Source organism: Ammospiza caudacuta, chromosome 12 (assembly GCF_027887145.1).
Source record: "Ammospiza caudacuta isolate bAmmCau1 chromosome 12, bAmmCau1.pri, whole genome shotgun sequence".
In the NCBI taxonomy this organism is placed as follows: Eukaryota; Metazoa; Chordata; class Aves; order Passeriformes; family Passerellidae; genus Ammospiza; species Ammospiza caudacuta.
Genome location: NC_080604.1, coordinates 13,535,942 through 13,552,536, shown reverse-complemented (window position 1 = coordinate 13,552,536; position 16,595 = coordinate 13,535,942). Strand labels below are relative to the sequence as shown.

Sequence of the window (16,595 nt, the reverse complement as noted above, 5' to 3'; positions counted from 1 at the left end):
TGTGAGGGTGAGGACACTGTGAGGGTGCGGGGTCTGATCCTGCGCCCCTGTAGGGCCGGGCAGGGGCGGTTCCATTTGTGCCAAACGAGAGAAATAAAGAGTTTATGCTGGGAGGAGAGGGTCCTGTTGGCATGTGAAAGCGGTGGTGGGCAGCAGCACCCCCAGTCCCCACCAATTCCTACCCTGAGCAGCCAAGCTGGGTGTGCAGAGCTTTATTTCCTGAGATATGGACACACAGACAGATGGGCACACCCCGACGGACAAACCACGGACAAATGCAACGGCCACACTCATGCATCCAGCAGGGCCCCCTCACCAGCACAGCACCCTGGCAGTGGCGAGGGGCCCCTGGCCCCCAGCCTGGGAGGGGAGATGGGCTCTGCCCAGGGATGGGGGGCAGCTCTCCCAGCCGCACAGCTCAGGGCATGGGGGGACCCAGCCCCCCAGTCTCCCACAGGGAATGGCCTCATGGGAGGGGAGTCCTTTAGGGCCAGGAGCCCCAGCCTGGGGGCAGACAGCAGGTTCCCTCCCTCACCTGCCCTTCCACCCCCTCACCTGTCACAATGCCCGGCCTCTCCTCCAGAGCACGAGGAGCTGGGGGCAGCATGCAGTGCCCCCCACAACGATGCTGCACTGCCTGGCATCACCCCTCCATCCAGAGGGGGCTGTGTGGGAGCCCCCAGGATCAGGTACTCCTGGCTTATTCTGCAGGGACAGGGAAAACAAGACCCTATGCTAAGGGAGGGCTGGGGGACGCATGCAGGGCACAGCATCATCTACAGGATGCAGCCTTGGCAGCCAGCCCTGCTTGGGGGAGGCCCTGCACCCCAAGCTGAGTCTGCCCCTCTGCTTGTGCCCAGCAGCTCCAGAGCTATCTGCCCTTCATGAAGCCATCGAGGACACGGTCACTGCGGTCAGAGAGCCAGTAGCCAGCCATGGCAGCCACGGCACCAATGAAGATGGCGGTGAAGACCATGTCACCCTTGGCAGCCAGCGTGGCGAGGGCACAGATCATCACACCAAAGAACATCTGCTGCAGCACCACCACCTCGTCATCAGTCACGTCATCAAAGAAGCCCTTCTCTGGGGCATCTGCATGAACAACACTCGTGGGAGGGCACAGCTGACCAGCAAAACCCACCCCCCATGTCCCACACCCCCTGCCCAATGTCCCCCTGCACTGCATTATGCCATACCAGGGGGCTTGTCCTCCACGCACTGCCCGTCTCGGCGGACGTGGCCTTGGGCACAGACGCACCGGTAGCTGCCCTCTGTGTTCTCACACACCTCCTGCACCCCTGTGCACACTGGCTCCTCGGCACTGGCACACTCATCCACGTCTGGGGGGGAGCCAGGGGTCAGGCAGGGATTGGGCAGTGAAGAGAGGGCAGTATGGCCCCCGAGTGCATGGGAGACACTCACCCAGACACTTGGCTCCGTCCCGCCAGTAGCCCTTGTTGCATTTCTTACAGCGAGCCGGCCCGGCACCCATGCAGCCGATGCAAGCCGTGGAGCAGTCTGCCTCAGAGAATGGAGCCAGGGTTGCTGCCAGAGCTCCTTCCCAGCCCAGCCAGGGTTGGCCTCAAGCAGGGAAGAGCCACCTGCACAAAAACCCCCCTTCCCCCTGACCTCGGCACTCGTAGGAGCCCTCTGTGTTGACGCAGTACTGGTTGGCTCGGCAGTGCGCCATCTCTGTGCCACACTCATCTATATCTGCAGGAGAGATGGGGACAGCCCCGCTGAGCCTCAGCTCTGGGGACACAGCCCCCATGGCCCTGAGCTCACCCCTGGCCTTCACTCACCGATGCAGCGGTGCTCATGCAGCACCCAGCCCCTCTTGCAGCGAAGGCAGCTGGAGTCCTCGGGACCCGTGCAGCGCCCGCACGCCTGGTAGCACTCTGTGGGCAGGGACAGACACGTGGACACGGGCAGGGGGGAGCTGCCTGTACCCAGGCTGTTCAGCACCTGCAGAGCCCCCACCTACCAGCACACACGAGGTGGCTCTTGTTCCGTGAGGCCTCATAGTAGCCGTCCCCGCACTCGGCGCAGAAGGGGCCGCCGTAGCCGGGGCTGCAGACGCAGAGGCCGGTGCCGCGGCGCGTGCCGTCACCATCGCAGCGCCCGTTGCCGCTGCAGGGCTGCCGGGGCCCGCCCGCACAGGCTGCACGGGGAGACATCAGCTGGCAGCTGGCACAGAGGGCAGCAGCCAGGGGAGCCCCTCTGCCCCACCAGCACCCGCTCGCCCCACAGTTACTCACACCGGCAGTCTGGGCCATAGGTACCGGGCGGGCAGCAAAGCATCAGCCTGTCCACACACAGCCACTGGAAAAAGTCAGGGTGCTGCTGCCGCCTGGGGAGGGGAAGATACAGCACTCAGCCCCCTGTCATCCACCTGTGCCCCTTGCCACCCCCCTGTCCCTGTCCCCAGACTCACTCATGGAACCACCACTGCTCCACGTGCTCCTCGCTCCGCTCCAGCAGCTGGTGACAGGCGAAGTCCGAGGGGGCACAGACACCCTCCAGCACCTCCAGCAGACGGGTCTCGCTGCAGGGACACAAGCCAGTGTGGGGTATGATGTCTGCAGCAGCTGGGCTGCCCCAGCCCCTCACTGGGGTCATTTACCTGTGCTGGTATTTGGACAGCTTCTCCTCCTCCCAGGCCGTGTTACCCCCACCGAAGCCCTCATGCTCTGTCCGCTCCAGGCCCTGGGTGCATGAGGGAGCGGCAGTGCAGGCATGGAAACCCCCCCCAATAACCTCTCCATCCGTAGGGCTCCACAGGACACATCACCTGCAGGGACCTGCCACCCTCTCCCCTCCCCAGAGCCCAGTCCTTGTGCCCCTGGGAACGCTCTAGGAGTGCCTCCACCACTGTCCCCCACAAACCACCCCTCCATCGGGCCCTGTCACCACCCTTATCCCCCCGGTCTGTGATTCCTCTGGGCCCCCCAACATCACCCCACCCAGGACCCCCCTTGACCCCGCTCACTGTCACCTCCAGGCCGTGGCTCCCACGTCTGCCACCCGTGGGCCCCTCCCGTCACTGTCCCCTGGCCCCCAGCTCCCCCCCGAAGCAGCGGCTGTGTCAGCCCACACCCCTCGGTGCCGTTGCCCCCCGTGTGCCCCCTCGCCGCGGCCTCCATCACTCCTGTGCCCCCTCGGTGCGCACCCTGATGAAGCTGTCGGCGAGGCCGCGGCAGGCTCGGCACGGCTCGGCGCCGTCTCGGTGTGGGTCGGGGTCGGCGCAAACGGCCAGCAGGACCCCCCCGAGGAGGGCGGCCCCCAGGAGGGCCCCCCCCAGCCCGGGCCCCCCGCGCCGGGGCGAGCGCGGCAGCAGCGGCAGCAGCGGCCCCATCGTGCGCCCGCCCCGCCCGCACCACGTGGGCCGCGCCCGCTGACTCAGCGCCGCCGCCCCCGCCAATGGCCGCGCGCCGCCGCCGCCCGCCCCCCGCTCCCAGCCAATCAGCGCCGCGCCCTGGGCCCGCCCACCCGCGCCTTAAAGGGGCCGCGCGCAAAGGCCCGGGACGGGGGGTCGCGGACGGGCTGCAGTCGGTGACCCCGCACGGAGCGGGGCCGGCTGCCCGGAGCGCACCATCCCGGGCCTCGCCTGGCCTGGGAGGGGCTCTCTAAATACCCCTCCCACCCCCAGCCAAACCAGGCGGGTTCACCTTTACCCCTTCCGTTCAAGCTGATCCAGTTCCCTCCCACTGTGCCCAAATTTGCCCAGTTCCCCCTCATCTCACCCTAAACTGGTCCAGTTTGTTCTCACACTTTCCCCCAAACTGTCCCAGTTACCAATCATGCCCCAATGAGCTGGCCCACTTCCCCATCATCACCCCAGATTGGTCCAGTTCCCTATCCACCCTCCAACCAAAAAACCCCCTTCCCCTTCACGCCCCAAACAGCCCAGCCCCCTTCCTGCCCCTATACCTCCCCATCATCCGTCTCCGTGCCATCCGTGCCATCACCCCTTCCCAACCCATCCCAGTCCGTGCTGGGCTCAGAGCTGGACTCACACTCAGCAAAAGCACTGTCACCCTTTATTCTCCTACTGCCCGCTGCAGAGCCTCGGCCACGGCCGCCACGTGTGGCTCCAGACACCGGCCCCTGTGCCGAGCTGGGCCCGCCAGCGCCTGCAAGAACCGCTCCATGTCGGCGGGCAGGGCGAAGGCAGGGGCTGCCCGCAGCGCTGGGGGCACTGCCGGCACCAGGGCCTCCAGCCGGGCCACCACGTAGTGCCCCTGGGCCACCGCCAACACCGGCATGGCGCAGGACAGAGCCGCCGCAAACACCTCGCAGGGTGCCACAGCGGGGACATCGCCAGGGTCAGGGCTGTGCCGGGGCCCGAGGCTGCTTTCAGCGGCCCCGGACTCCGGCACAACCCCGGCCCCGGTGTCCCACTGCTGTGCAGCAGCCACGGCTGCCGGAGAGAGGAGGAGGATGATGGTGTCACTGTCACGCAGCGCCCGGTGGTGCTGGGCGTGCAGCCAGGGCAGTGGCCCCAGAGCTGCCACCCCGCTGCCACCTCCCGGTGCCGCCACCACCGTCAGCCCCAATGAGTGCAGAGCTGCCATCAAGGCACACGCTGCCCGCTCCGCCACCGGCTCTACTGCGTGCACCAGCAGGGCCCGCCGGCCCTGCAAAGGACCTGGGGGGGAGATCATCAGTGCCCGGATCCCTCTGGGCACCCTGCACCCAGCCTGTGGTGGGAGCCATGCTGGGAGACACCCGCGATGAGGGAGACCGTCCCCTGCCTCCGTCAGCCCAGCCCTGCAGCACCCCCTGTACCCAAGCTAAAGCACAGCCACAATGGGAAGCAGCTGAGACCACCACTGATGTGAGCCCCCCAGTCCCCTTGCCAAATCCTTTACCTACCCTAAGGGACAGGCATGGTGGGAAGCAGGTTGCAATCTGCCCCCTCCCACCCCCCATAGGGTTCCCATCCTCTTCTCCCTCTTCTCGCTTCCCTACACCCCTACCTACCCTGTCAGGCAGGCAAACATGAACTAATCTGGGTGGGGGACCCTTCACTCTGTCCTCTGACCCCTCTGGGATAGGTACAGACTGCCCTCTCCCCCCGACACCTCAGGCTCAACCCACACTCACCACTGGAGCCATAGCCAGCCCTCAGGGATTTCAGCCATGCTGCAGGGAGGAGAGGCAGTGAGGTCCCAGGAGAGGTCCCAGGCCAGGCACAGCCCCCAGAAGGGCACCACTCACCTTTCATGTCCTCCTTCATCAAGAGCAGCAGCAGGAGACAGGCAGCTCCCAGCAGCACCCCCATCCACACCAGGGCCCAGTGGGTACGCAGGTCTGCAGGGCAGGATCTGCATCCACCGAGGGGCCCCAGCACCCAAAAAAGGTCTCCAGTGGCTCCACAGGGGGGGTTCCCTCCCGGGGGGGTTCCCTCCCTCAGCCCTCCCTTATCCCTCCTCTCCCCCAGCATGGCTGTCAACACTCACACTTGTGCAGGGGACAGGCCCAGAGTGTAACCCCAGTTCTGTTCGATGGGTGCCACAGCTGTGGGGGACACAGGGACACGTCAGACACTGCCCAGTCCCTGCCCACAGCCCACTGCCCACTGCCCACTCACACTGACCTGCTGGCACTGCCCCCCTGCCACGTCCCGCTGCAGATCCTGCTCCAGCAGCCCAGGGTGCCCTGCTCCCTGCAGCAACACAGCAGGTCAGACAGCAGTGCCACCACTGCTAGACACAGGGGTCCCTGTGCCACCAGTGCCGCTGCTGCCAGGACATGGGGGTCCCTTCCTCTCTTACCCTGCTGGTGAAGCTGGCTAGGGGTGTGCAGGCACCCCTCTCCACAGCACACAGTGAGGCATTCCCCCCACACTCCAGCAGCAGGAGGTCATCGGGGCGGCCGGGCAGTGCTCCTGGGAATGTGCCAGAGGGCTGGGTAGGTGTGAGGGGAGGCCAAGGAGGGGACCACCCCCGTTTTGCACCCACAGGCTGCCACTACCCTCCCACCCCAGCAACACTCACGGTCCCGCAGGCACTGGGTCAGCCGGACCTGCCCACCGCTCCACACCTGCCCAGAGAGAGGATTAACAGTGCTTGGGGCTGATGTGGGGCTGCCCATGGGGCAGCTGTGGGGCAGAGTGGTGTCCTACCTGAACGCAGAGGTTGGGGTGTGGCCACAGCCCTCCGAGCTCCTGGGGTCCCTGTGAGTGCAAGGGACGCTCTGTAACTGTCACCAGCATCCTTCCCAAAGCCCCCAGCGCCCCACAGAGCCCAACTCACCTTCCCCTCAGCAGGCTGCTGCAGGCCAGGCAGGGGTTGGCAGGGCCCGGAGGGCACTGGCTGCCAGCAGGGCACCAGCTCAGCCAGGAGGTCGCAGGGGGCTGAGAGGGAACAGGTCAGCACCTGCCCCTCGATGTGCAGGACCAGCCGGCTCCGCGCCCACAGTCGCTCCCAGGCCTCGGCATCTGCAGCAGCACCAGGACAGGAGTGTCACTCCCTGTGGTGTCCCCTCAAGTCCCATGTGTCCCAGTCCCCTAAAGCCCAGCCTCAGAGTGAAGGTACCATGTGAGAAGGGACACAGGGTGGCCCGTAGTGGGTCCTGGGTTTCCAGCCAGACCTGAGAGTGGGGAAAAAGACAAGAAAAATATTAATGCTGTGACCGTGATCTGGCTGGCCCCCTTGGGATGCCAGGGGGAGATATATGGAGCTTGGAGCCCCTCTTTAGAGGCCACTTATCCTGCCACCCCCACAGTGCCCAGTCAGATGCCCACCTGCAGGCAGAGGCAGGGCAGCACCTCATCCGCGGGCAGGACATAGTTCATGGGACTGCTCTGCTACCAGCAACCAAATGTGGGTCACCCCGTGGCAAATGGCCACCAGCAGGGTCACCCAGGGGGATCTGCTCCCAGGGGACCCTCTCCCAGCACACTACCTATAACACAGACACTGCTTCTCGGGAACGGGGAGGAGGGCAGTGACCAGAGAACAGGCAGGGTAGCGGGTCAGGGAATGGGGTGCATACTCACCATGGTCACCACACGCCCTGGCCCACTGGTGCCATGGCTATGGTTGTGGTAGAGCCGGAGTGTGTAGCTGTGCCCTACTGCAGCCCCCTCCACCTCCACAACCACCTCCTTCTGCCCTGGGGACACCCGCAGCCTGGGCACTGTGTGAGAGGCAGCTCAGGTCACCCCACTCCTGGCACTGCCACAGCATGGGGCACGGCACGGGGCACGGCACCCCCAGGGTCACTCTCACCCCTGGTGTCCACTGCCCGGCTCTCCCCAGGGGATGCAAACCGAGGCGGGGTGATGCCAGCACCTACCTTGGCACTGGGGGACAGCATCCTGTGCTGCGGGCCACGAACAGTCTGTGGGGACAGTGAATCAGTGGGCAGAGGGGCTGGGGCCACTGCAGGGGACCTGCCGGGGCTTACCTGGCACCCTCTGCTGCTGGCTCAGCCTCTGCCGGCCCCGTGAGTTCATGTATGCTGAGATGTGCAGTTCGGAGCCCAGCGGCGCCTCGAAGCACCGGAAGATCACCCAGCCCTGGGCAGGAAAACCACCACCCCACTGCGGTGAGGCACCGGCACCGCCAGCAGCCACCCCACCTCCCTGGGGCACAGGAACGGGACCCCCATGCCACAGGAACGGGACCCCCATGCCACAGATATGCACTGATCTCAGTGCCCACATTCTCAGTGCCCAGGGACTGACACTGTGGGGACACTGACCCACATCTACGTACCACGGTTCGGCGGCGCAGTATGGGGCCCAAGGGTGCCCAGACCTCCACGGCCACGCAGCGGGATGAGGCAAACGTGTGCCCAGAGAGCAGCAGCAGCCCAGTAACGTTGGGCTGGGACGGAGTGGCCCCAGTCGCTGGTGACCGCTGTCCCCCATCACCACTGTCCTCTGTCCCAGCGGTGCCCGGCTGCACGGAGAGGGGGGACTCGGTGGCGGTGCCCGGTGCCAAGGCCAGGCGCACCCGTGCCTCCAGGCAGGGCGCACAGGCCGTGGGCTCGGTGCAGCGCAGCGCCGGCTCCAGCCGCAGACGGGCCAGGGCCAGCTCCTGCCTGGGTCCCGGGGGCTCTGTCCCGCACAGCACATCGGTGTCTGGGGGAACACAGAGGGCAGTGTGGGGGGGAGTCCCCATGGCCCGGATCGGTAGGGGCCATGGCAGGGTGATGCACTTACCCAAGAGGCGGCAGGTGAGGCCCTGGGGGAGGCAGGGGTGAGGCCGGCGGTGGTGCCAGGTGCCCGATGCCGGCGCGCTATGGACACCAACCCACCTGGGAGCAGGCCAGGGTGTCGCGGGGGTCCCCACGGCCACCCGCCGACCCCGCCACCAGCACCAGCAGGAGCTGCCCCAGTGCGTGCATGGTGGGGCCGGGGCCTCGGGGTGCCCCGGCCCCACGCCGGCTGCTCCCCGGCAGCCCTCTCCCGGCTCCACGGGCCCCACCGCCGCCGCCGGCTCCCGCTTCCTGCTCCGATCCCGGACACCCGGCTCCCGGCGTGGCGTCAGCAGCCGCCCTGGGTGGGGCCTGCTGCTCCCGCACCGGCCACGGAGGGCTCCGTGTCCCGCCACCCCTGCGGAGGGCTTGGGGCCCAACAGGGACGATCTGGCTCCATGGCACGGGCACGGTGCCAGGCTGGCCCCAGGCAGCCGCCGCGGCTGTGGGACACAGTGTGGCAGCCGTGCCGGTACAGGCTGTGCCCAGCCGGGTGCGTCCTCTTGCCCTGCCGTGCTGCAGAGAGCACTGAGCAGCCCCCGGTCCTCCAGGGCACCAAAGAATCTCCCCCGGTACACCACAGAGACAACAGGGCAGGGTGAAATGACGCCTTTATTGCTTCCACCCCAGACCAAGTCCTGCTGGCGATGTCAAGGCAAAGAGCAGGGCCGGGCTGTGCCCAGCACCCGCCCCTCCAGCCACCTGTGCGTGGGCAGGGCAGGGAGCCTCCATCTCTCAGCTTCTTCCTGCACCACCCCAACTCCTCGCTTGGCTGTGCCGTCCAAAGGTGCTTCTATGAGCTCTCCTCTGGAGCAGGTCCCTGTGTGGGAATAAAGCTGCCCCTGCTCGGGACAGCATCTCCGCTCCTGGCCAGAGATGCCATCTGGATGCTCACTCCAGCCCCAGCAGCACACTCCATGACTGAGGCCAGTCCTGCTCGAACCCCTGCAGCCCTTCCCGGGGCAACCATGGGTGCCCCTCCTGCCGCTGCAGTGGACACACATTCACCTGAGCCCTGCCTTTTCCTGGCAGAAGCCCTGCCCTCACCGGGGGGCTGCACCCAGCCCTGCACCCCCTGCGGCCATGCCCAGCTCAGGCCCAGCCTGGGCACTCAGGTGCCAGAAGCTGCCCCGGGGGGCCGGGGCGGGGGACTGCCCTCCCTGGCACATCCAGGGAGGCGGTGCAGGAGGGCCCCAGCTCTGCCCCAGCGGCAGTGCCGAGGGGCCGGGGGGCTGCCCCGCAGCGCCCCCAGCAGCCCGGGCAGCTGTCGGGGCAGGCGGTAGGTGGGCAGGGGCCGAAGGGGTCGGGGGACATCGCGGGGGCTGCAGAGCCGGCTGAAGTAGGCCAGGACCCACCCGCCGCCGCGGCCCGCCGTGCCCAGCTCCCCGTGCAGGCAGGCCATGGCTGCCCCAAAAACGTCGTGGGCATCCCCGGGCGTGCCGTCGGCCATCCCGACCTGCCAGCGATGGAAGAGCCGGGCGCTGCCCCGGCTCCAGAGGAGCAGGACAGTGCCGCGCTGGCGGCCCACGCGGCCCCGCTGGGCGTAGAGCCAGGGCAGGGCGCCCGCCTGGCCCAGGCCACCCGCTTCCCACAGGTCCAGGCGCACGTCACAGCCCAGCCCCGTGCGCAGCCGCTCGGCCAGGGCACACACCAGCCCCAGGTGCTCCTCGGAGTCGGGCGAGTACAGCAGCAACACGGGGCGCCTGCCAGGGACACCTGCGGGGTGGAGGGGACAACAGTGACGGCTCAGCTCCATGTCCTACTGGCATCCCCTGGGATCCAACAGCATGTGCCATCCACCACCCTGGGACCCCCTGCAGCCCAGGAACTGGCACCCCTTGGCACTCCAGCCCCTCTTGCCGTCCCTCCTGCAGCCCCCTTGGGTGCTCCTCACCATCATTCGGCCTCCAGGCACCACGGCAGTTGAGGAGCAGCACAGTCACCACCAGCCCAAGTGCCAGCACCAGCCCCAGCAGCCCGAAGTGCCTGCGGGAGACTGAGAGAGGGGCAGTAAGGGGCTGTCTGCCCATTTCCACTGTCCCCTGAGTCCCCTCCAGCATCCCCTCTCACCATCGGGACAGAGCAGCTGCTTCCGAGCAAAATGCACGTCCGAGCGCCACACCTGGGGAAGGGGCTGGGTGAGAGGGGGACCATGTTGGGTCCCCCACAGCACAGATGCCTGCACAAGGGTCACCTTACCAGCACGCAGCTGCCCAGGACCTGCACTGGCAGCAGCAGCGCCAACTCGCCCGGAGCAGAGCCCTCTGGCTGCAAAGCACAAGGGCAGGGTCAGTGTGGGTCTGTCCCCACCACGTCCCCCCTGCCCTGCAGCACTCACCTGTGTGACAGTGTAGAGCGGGGCCTCAGGTTCACACTGCCCACCCCGGCGCTGGCACAGGGCTGCACTGAAGGCTGCAGGGATGCGGGAGGTGAGGTGCAGGTGCAGCTGGAGCCCCCAGACACTCACGGAGACATTCCAGGCAGTCTCTGCGGCCACCAGAGAGAGAGGGGAGGTTGCAGGATGCCCGACAGGGTGAGGGGTGCAAGGGACCCCAGAGCAGGGCAGGGCTTAGCCTAGGACTGCCTCCCACTCATAGAACTCACCTGACTGGTGGGGACACTCCACATGGCTGCTGTTCTTGTAGGAGAACTGAAGGAGGTGAGATCAGCAAAGGGCAGGGTGAGCTGCCCTCACCCACCACAGCCCCCAGCCCCTTCTGAGATGGTGCCCACCCACCCACAGGGGCTTACTCGGAAGCAGAGCTGGGGGTGCACGTCCACCTTGTCCAGCACGTACACCTGGAACAAATGGAGAGTGTCACAGTTACCATCTCTGACCCACACAGCCACAGTGCCCACCCACTGCCCTACAGGGACCCTGAGATCCAGTGGATGCCCCAGCGAGTGACATGGTCCCACATCCTGTGAAACCTCAAGATCAGGAGCCCTCACCTGCTCGTCCTCACTGGCTGTGGAGTTGGGGATGTCGTGACAGGGTGCAGCCTCATCTGCTGCCTCCCTCCAGCAGAGCGTGGCCCGTGGGTGCAGGGGGCAGCTGGCACTTAGCAGCATTGCCATCTGGTCCTTGCTGCTGGTGCTGAAGTCGTGGAAGTGCACCGAGGACCACAGCTCGGAGCCATCTGTGGGGCACCACATCAGTGGGGTTGGGAGACACCCAGGGATACCCCTGGGACTCAGCTCCCCTTCCCACAGGCACCAGGCACTCACAGGCATCTGGCCAGTCACGGAAGGGGCAGTGTTTGCTCCGTGGGCTGTCGTGGTGGGAGTAGGAGGCCTGGGGAGGCACAGCAGGATGGTCAGAGCCGGATATGCCCCATCCTCCCCCTCTCATGTGAGGGCAAAGGGGCTCTGATGGCTGTAGGGGAGGGCAACCCACCTCAATGCACAGGCAGGGCACCAGGAACTCATATGGCAGTGAGATGTGGTGACCTCCGGGCACCAGCACCTGCAACAAGGAGGGAGCATCAGCTGGCAGGGATGTGTCCCCCAGCCTGGATCGGGGGTGTCGGTGGGCAGAGCCGTTACCTGCTGGTGGAAGGGCCGGGGCAGCTCCTCACACTCCAGGGCCAGCTGGTGGCACAGCCGCACCATGAGGGCGGGACCCGCGGGCACCCGCACCTCAATGGCCCGCAGCTCAGGGAGCCAAGCATGGGTAAAGACAGGCCCTGCAGAGCAGCCAGCGGGTCAGCTGGAACCGGCGTCCCCCCGGGAAACCTCCCAAGCCCTTCAGCCTCACCGGGTGGCTCAGCGGTGACCGTATGGCTGCAGCTTAGGGCCAAGCCCCGATCCGGGATGGTGCGAAGGGAAACGAGGACTTGCCGCCCGCTCTCTGCCGGGAAGCAGTCGAACTGCACCTGCCACTGCGAGGAGCAGGGGCTCAGTGCGGGGTCCGGGCCTCGGTGTGCCCCGCTGCACCGCCCCGCAGACTCACCGCGGAGCTGCCCGACACCCGGCGTCGCTGCCACACCTGCAGCCAGCCAGCCCGGTTGGAGCCCAGCTCCAGGAAGGTGAGGTGCAGTCCCCGGACAGCGCCGAGCTCTGCGAGAAACCGGCGTGGGGTGCTGACATGGGTGGGGGCACTGGCTGTGTGTCCCCTGCCAGGGGACGCCACCCCCGGCCGTACCTGAGGCGGGGAGGGCCAGGCGCACCCGCAGGCAGGGCTGGCAGGGCTGCGCGGGCAGGCACAGCCGGGCACGGCTCAGCGACAGCGCGGGCGGCTCCAGAGGCGGCCCGGGGCGGGAACGGCGGCGGCAGCGGGGGCGGCTCAGCGTCCTGTCGGCTGCAGGGGGAGAGCAGACGGGGGGCGGCCGTGCGCCGGGGGTCCCGCGGGCAGCAGAAGCCCCGGGCGCTGGGAGTGCTTGGAAAGGGGGAGAGCCCCGGGGAGTGCCGGGGAGGTGTAGTCGGAAGGGAGGTGCCCCGGGGATCGACAGTCCTGACAAACCGGGAGCCTCGGTGATTCGGAGTCCTCGGAAGCGGGAATCTCTGGGGGTCGGGAGTGCTGGGAAACAGGGAGCCCCGGAGTCTTTGGAAGGGGGGAGCCCCAGGAGCCAGGAAGTTTCGGGGATCGGGAGTCCTCGGAAGCGGGGAGCCCGGTGCCCCGGAAACCTGGAGCGCCCCACCCTCGCCCTCCCATCCTCCCGGACCCAGTAGCCGCGGGCAGGGGAAGCCCCACAGTCCCGCCGCACCCCGAGCCGGTATGGCCGGGCAGGAGCAGCCCCGCGCTGACAGCCCTGCCCCGCTGCTACTCACCGGTGGCCCGGCACTCCTGCAAGCAAAGAGACGGGGTGAGCGCGGCGCCGCCCGTTCCCCACCTTCCCCCGCCACCTCCCTTCCCCGGCGCTCACGAAGTTGGCGGAGACCCGCAGGCGGGTCACGGTGGCCCCGGTCCCGGACGGCAGCAGCAGCAGCGGCAGCAGCGCGGCGGCAGCGGCGAGCAGCACCGGGCGCCCCATGGCCGAGCGCCGCCGCTCCCCGCCCCGCCCCGGGCCGGCCCCGCCGCATTCCTGCACCGGCACGTGCGGCCCCGCCGGCCCCCCCACCCCGCCGGGCGGCGCTTCCTGCGGCGCAGACACGCGTGGGAGAGCGGACGGTGCTTTATTTCCATAGAGCAACGCGCGGAGGACGGGGCGTGCACCCCAGGGACCCTCCACGGCCCCGGCCCTGGGGGGTCTCCCCCGTGCATGCGAGCGTGGGGCCGTGGTGTGGCTCAGACCCCACCCTGTGGTCCCCGGGGATCCCCCACCCACCGGAGCTGCGCCAGCGCTGCCCCACAGGACTGAACTGCAGAGCTTCAGCACCTCACGGAGCCCACCTATCCCCACTCATTTCTTCTTCTTCTCCTGCGTGCTAGTGAACCAGGAGTCCAGCAGCTTCTTGCTGTAGTAGAGTTGCCAGCCATGCACCTGCGCGGCCACCACCACCACCAGGTACATGACAGAGACGGCCGAGAAGCCGAAGATGAAGCGGTAAGCTTTGCCGTGGCGGTACAGCTGCTGTGCCATGGGGAACATCTCCATGGCCCCGTAGATGAGGGGAGCTATGGAGAAGAGGCCGGTGCTGATCATGGAGAGTACCAGGTAGCTGATGTTGTTGCGGGGGAAGGACAGGAGGCCCAGCAGGGAGGGCAGGATGCTGAGCAGGTAGGGATACTCCCACTGATAGGGCATGGCCACCTGGTCGTGGGGCAGCAGCTTGAGGTGCCCCACGACCATCTGGGCCAGGAGCAGCAGCCAGATGACCACATGCGTGTAGATCAGCTTCTTGATCTCCGACTTGAGCGTCACGCTGGGGAGAGAGTGCGGGGCCATCAGGGCCTGCTGGGGTCGCGTGTCCCCCCGGGATCCCGGGAGAGGGGACACCTACCTCATCTGGTAGTGCGAGGCCACGCGCTCCCGGTGCTGGAAGTCGCTGCCGTCGGTGCCAGGGGCGCGGGGACCCCCGCGGGAGGCCATGGCGCTGTCCTGGGGAGACACCGGGTCAGGCGGGGCCGCCCTCTCCGCCCGCCTCCCCAGCGCAGCCCCGCCACAAGCCCCCCGGGCCTCCCTCCCACGGCGACAGCCCGGGGCTCCCTCCCCGTGCCCGCCCTGCCCTCCGGGACATCCCCGCGGTGATCCCCCCGGGGCTGACACCCCCGGCCCGCCGCTCCCCGCCGTGCCGCACCTGCGGGCGGGACCCTCTGCCCGCGCTTCCGCTGCTCTATGGCCGCGGCCGCCGGCTCCGGATGCCGGGGGCACCGCTCGGCGCAGGCGCGGCCCCGCCGCCATGGCGGGCACCGGGAGCGCCGCCGCCGCCGCCGCCGTGCGCGGGCTGACGCGTCCGGGACCGGGAACGCGCACCGCGGGGTCAGCAGGGGGCGAGGGTGGATATATGGGGTGGATACATGGGGTGCGGGTGTGCAGAAGTGCCTGTGTACCCCCGTGGGGTGCACGCCCACGGGTGTGCTGGCGCCTGGAAATGCACACGCGTGGGTACAGAGGGGTTATGAATTGGGGTTGTGGGGAGGTTGTGGGATTGGGGACGTATCTGTGGGGTCGCAGATGTGCGAGCACAGTGGGGCCGGGGAAGCGTGAGGGTGCGGACACACGTGGAGAGGAGGGCGGACAGTGGTGGGTGAGATTTATAGACACGCAGAGTGGGGTGCAGGGTGGGTGCTGAGGGCAGTCCCACCTGTGTCCCCCCTGCCCACTCCATCCCCTGCAGGTGGAGGCGGCTGCTGGGCCCCAAGGAGACGCTGAGGCTGCTGGAGGGCTCCGTGGTGCACCGGGAAGGTACCTGCGACAGGGGAGAGTGGGGACAAGGGACACAGTAAGGGAGGTACATCCTGACCAGACTTCCCCTCACTAGGAGCCCTGCTGGCACTGAACAAGCCCCCTGGCCTCCCCATTCTGGGTGAGTACAGCACAGCAATGGGGGTCTGCAGGGCTGAGGGGGTCTGCGTGGAGGCTCAGCAGCTGCTGAGCTGCCGGCACCTCCGCAGGGCGTCCTGGGGACCTGAGCCTGGATGCGCTGCTGCCGACACTGAGACGACGCCTGGGCCTCCCTGCTGAGCTCCACGTGGTGAAGGCTCCTGCCAGGTGTGGTAGAAGGGTCCAGGCTGGAGGTCCTGGGGTGGAGCTGGGGCTGCCTTTCCCCCTGCAGGTCTCAAGCAGCTATGTCCCACAGGGAGTATTCTGGCCTTGTCCTCCTATCCAGCTGCTACCAAACCACTAAGAAGCTCCAACAGTTCTTCACCGATGCTCGTTGGAGAGGCCAGTACCCTGCCACGTATCGGTGAGTCCTTGGGACCCTGCCATGCTGGCATGGGAGCCCTGTCCCCTTCTCACCGCCTTACCCTGCAGTGCCATCACCATGGGAGTCCCGGCAGAGGTGGAGGGTGAAATCTCCGCAGGGCTGAACTGGCAGCAGCAGGGGGACAGAGCCATGGTAAGGGTGTGCCGGTGGGCTGGGGGCACAGGGGATAGCCCAGGGAGTGCTGAGGGCTGTGCTCTGCAGGTGGTGCCAGTCCCAGCCCCAGGACACCGCAGCGTGGCCAGGAAGGATGTGAAGAGCACCCTGACTCGCTACCGGGTGCTGAGTGCCGTGGGGGGCTGTGCCCTCCTCCAGCTCCAGCCCAGGACGGGTGAGTGTCTCCCAACACCTCTGCCACCCCAGGCGCCTTCCTGACCCGTGCAATCTCACCTTGTCCCTGTTCCTCCCCAGCCTTCCCAGAACAGCTCCAGGTGCACCTGACGCTGCTGCTGTGCCCAGCCCTGGGTGACCACAAGCACTCCTCCCGCGTGGGCAGGGTGCTGGGAGTGCCCTTCTTCCTGAGCCCCGAGTCTGCCCCGACCCACACTCAGGTCCGTGGCCAGGCTGGGTGCTGGGTGGGGCTTTCAGCACAGCCTCAGTCATCCCACTGAGCTGCCCACTCACATTGCAGGTCCTGGACGAGGAGTTGCTGTCCCGGCTGGGGCTTTCTCCACGGCAGCTCCATCGCCTCCCACTCCACATCCACCTGCAGGAGCTAGTGCTGCCTGAGGGCCCCCTCTGTGCCCCCCCACCACCGTACTTCCTGCACACTCTGCGCTGTCTGGGGCTGCCTGAGCACTAGGAGCCCTATAGCGCTGCCGTGGACACCCACTCCACCCTTCTGCTCTCTGCCACCCCATTAAAATCTCCCCCGTTGCCTGGGTGGCCCAGCACTCAGTTCTTTTCTTGGCACACAGAGGATGCATTTCTCCTGGCTGTGCCTCTGGGGGCACCAGCCCTGCCACCACTCTCTGCCTGCCCTGGTTCCAAGTGCTGGAGTGCAGCAGCGTCATCACCCAGCTCAGCTCTGTCTGGCAGGGGCGACCATAGGCAGGAGCAGAGACAGCTTTTCCTGCCTG

At 67.4% G+C, this 16,595-nt stretch overlaps 5 protein-coding genes across 6 annotated transcripts; 1 reads left to right on the top strand and 4 right to left on the bottom strand.

Annotated features, from left to right (window-relative positions):
• Positions 1-239: 239 nt before the first annotated feature.
• Positions 240-3,355, bottom strand: CRELD1 (cysteine rich with EGF like domains 1). The gene is made up of 10 exons (XM_058812941.1): positions 3,170-3,355; positions 2,624-2,706; positions 2,435-2,545; positions 2,259-2,350; positions 1,985-2,161; positions 1,803-1,898; positions 1,630-1,713; positions 1,423-1,518; positions 1,197-1,340; positions 240-1,092 (listed from the first exon to the last, which is right to left on the bottom strand). The coding sequence occupies exons 1-10, from the start codon at positions 3,353-3,355 to the stop codon at positions 872-874; spliced, it is 1,290 nt and encodes a 429-aa protein (XP_058668924.1). The 3' UTR covers positions 240-871.
• Positions 3,356-4,040: 685 nt separating this feature from the next.
• Positions 4,041-9,427, bottom strand: IL17RC (interleukin 17 receptor C). The gene is given in 22 exon segments (XM_058812975.1): positions 4,041-4,648; positions 5,107-5,145; positions 5,221-5,313; positions 5,463-5,520; positions 5,600-5,668; positions 5,778-5,890; positions 6,000-6,045; positions 6,128-6,178; positions 6,258-6,442; positions 6,540-6,594; positions 6,749-6,811; positions 7,004-7,143; positions 7,303-7,347; positions 7,414-7,525; positions 7,725-8,092; positions 8,174-8,195; positions 8,269-8,408; positions 8,411-8,515; positions 8,518-8,569; positions 8,571-8,734; positions 8,737-8,899; positions 8,901-9,427. Coding segments are annotated over 22 exon segments (3,003 nt in total). The 5' UTR covers positions 9,213-9,427.
• On the bottom strand, positions 9,320-13,411 carry IL17RE (interleukin 17 receptor E). Its single transcript, XM_058812743.1, has 17 exons — positions 13,346-13,411; positions 13,074-13,286; positions 12,979-12,994; positions 12,341-12,508; positions 12,161-12,267; positions 11,966-12,089; positions 11,755-11,894; positions 11,606-11,674; positions 11,437-11,503; positions 11,161-11,348; positions 10,960-11,007; positions 10,813-10,858; positions 10,547-10,695; positions 10,408-10,476; positions 10,279-10,330; positions 10,103-10,204; positions 9,320-9,924 (listed from the first exon to the last, which is right to left on the bottom strand). Exons 1-17 carry the CDS (start codon positions 13,409-13,411, stop codon positions 9,320-9,322), a joined length of 2,229 nt encoding a protein of 742 aa, XP_058668726.1.
• JAGN1 (jagunal homolog 1) lies at positions 13,327-14,434 on the bottom strand. Of its 2 annotated transcripts, XM_058813095.1 has the most exons (3): positions 14,389-14,434; positions 14,092-14,189; positions 13,327-14,013 (listed from the first exon to the last, which is right to left on the bottom strand). In XM_058813095.1, the coding sequence occupies exons 2-3, from the start codon at positions 14,178-14,180 to the stop codon at positions 13,551-13,553; spliced, it is 552 nt and encodes a 183-aa protein (XP_058669078.1). In that variant the 5' UTR covers positions 14,181-14,189; positions 14,389-14,434; the 3' UTR covers positions 13,327-13,550. The 2 variants fall into 2 exon arrangements, with proteins under 2 accessions (XP_058669078.1, XP_058669079.1); XM_058813096.1 differs by lacking the exon at positions 14,389-14,434 and having other exon boundaries at positions 14,092-14,285.
• A 56-nt stretch (positions 14,435-14,490) lies between these two features.
• RPUSD3 (RNA pseudouridine synthase D3) lies at positions 14,491-16,373 on the top strand. Its single transcript, XM_058813057.1, has 9 exons — positions 14,491-14,570; positions 14,929-14,996; positions 15,073-15,117; positions 15,206-15,302; positions 15,391-15,498; positions 15,567-15,651; positions 15,721-15,847; positions 15,928-16,067; positions 16,148-16,373. The coding sequence occupies exons 1-9, from the start codon at positions 14,491-14,493 to the stop codon at positions 16,316-16,318; spliced, it is 921 nt and encodes a 306-aa protein (XP_058669040.1). The 3' UTR covers positions 16,319-16,373.
• Positions 16,374-16,595: the final 222 nt, after the last annotated feature.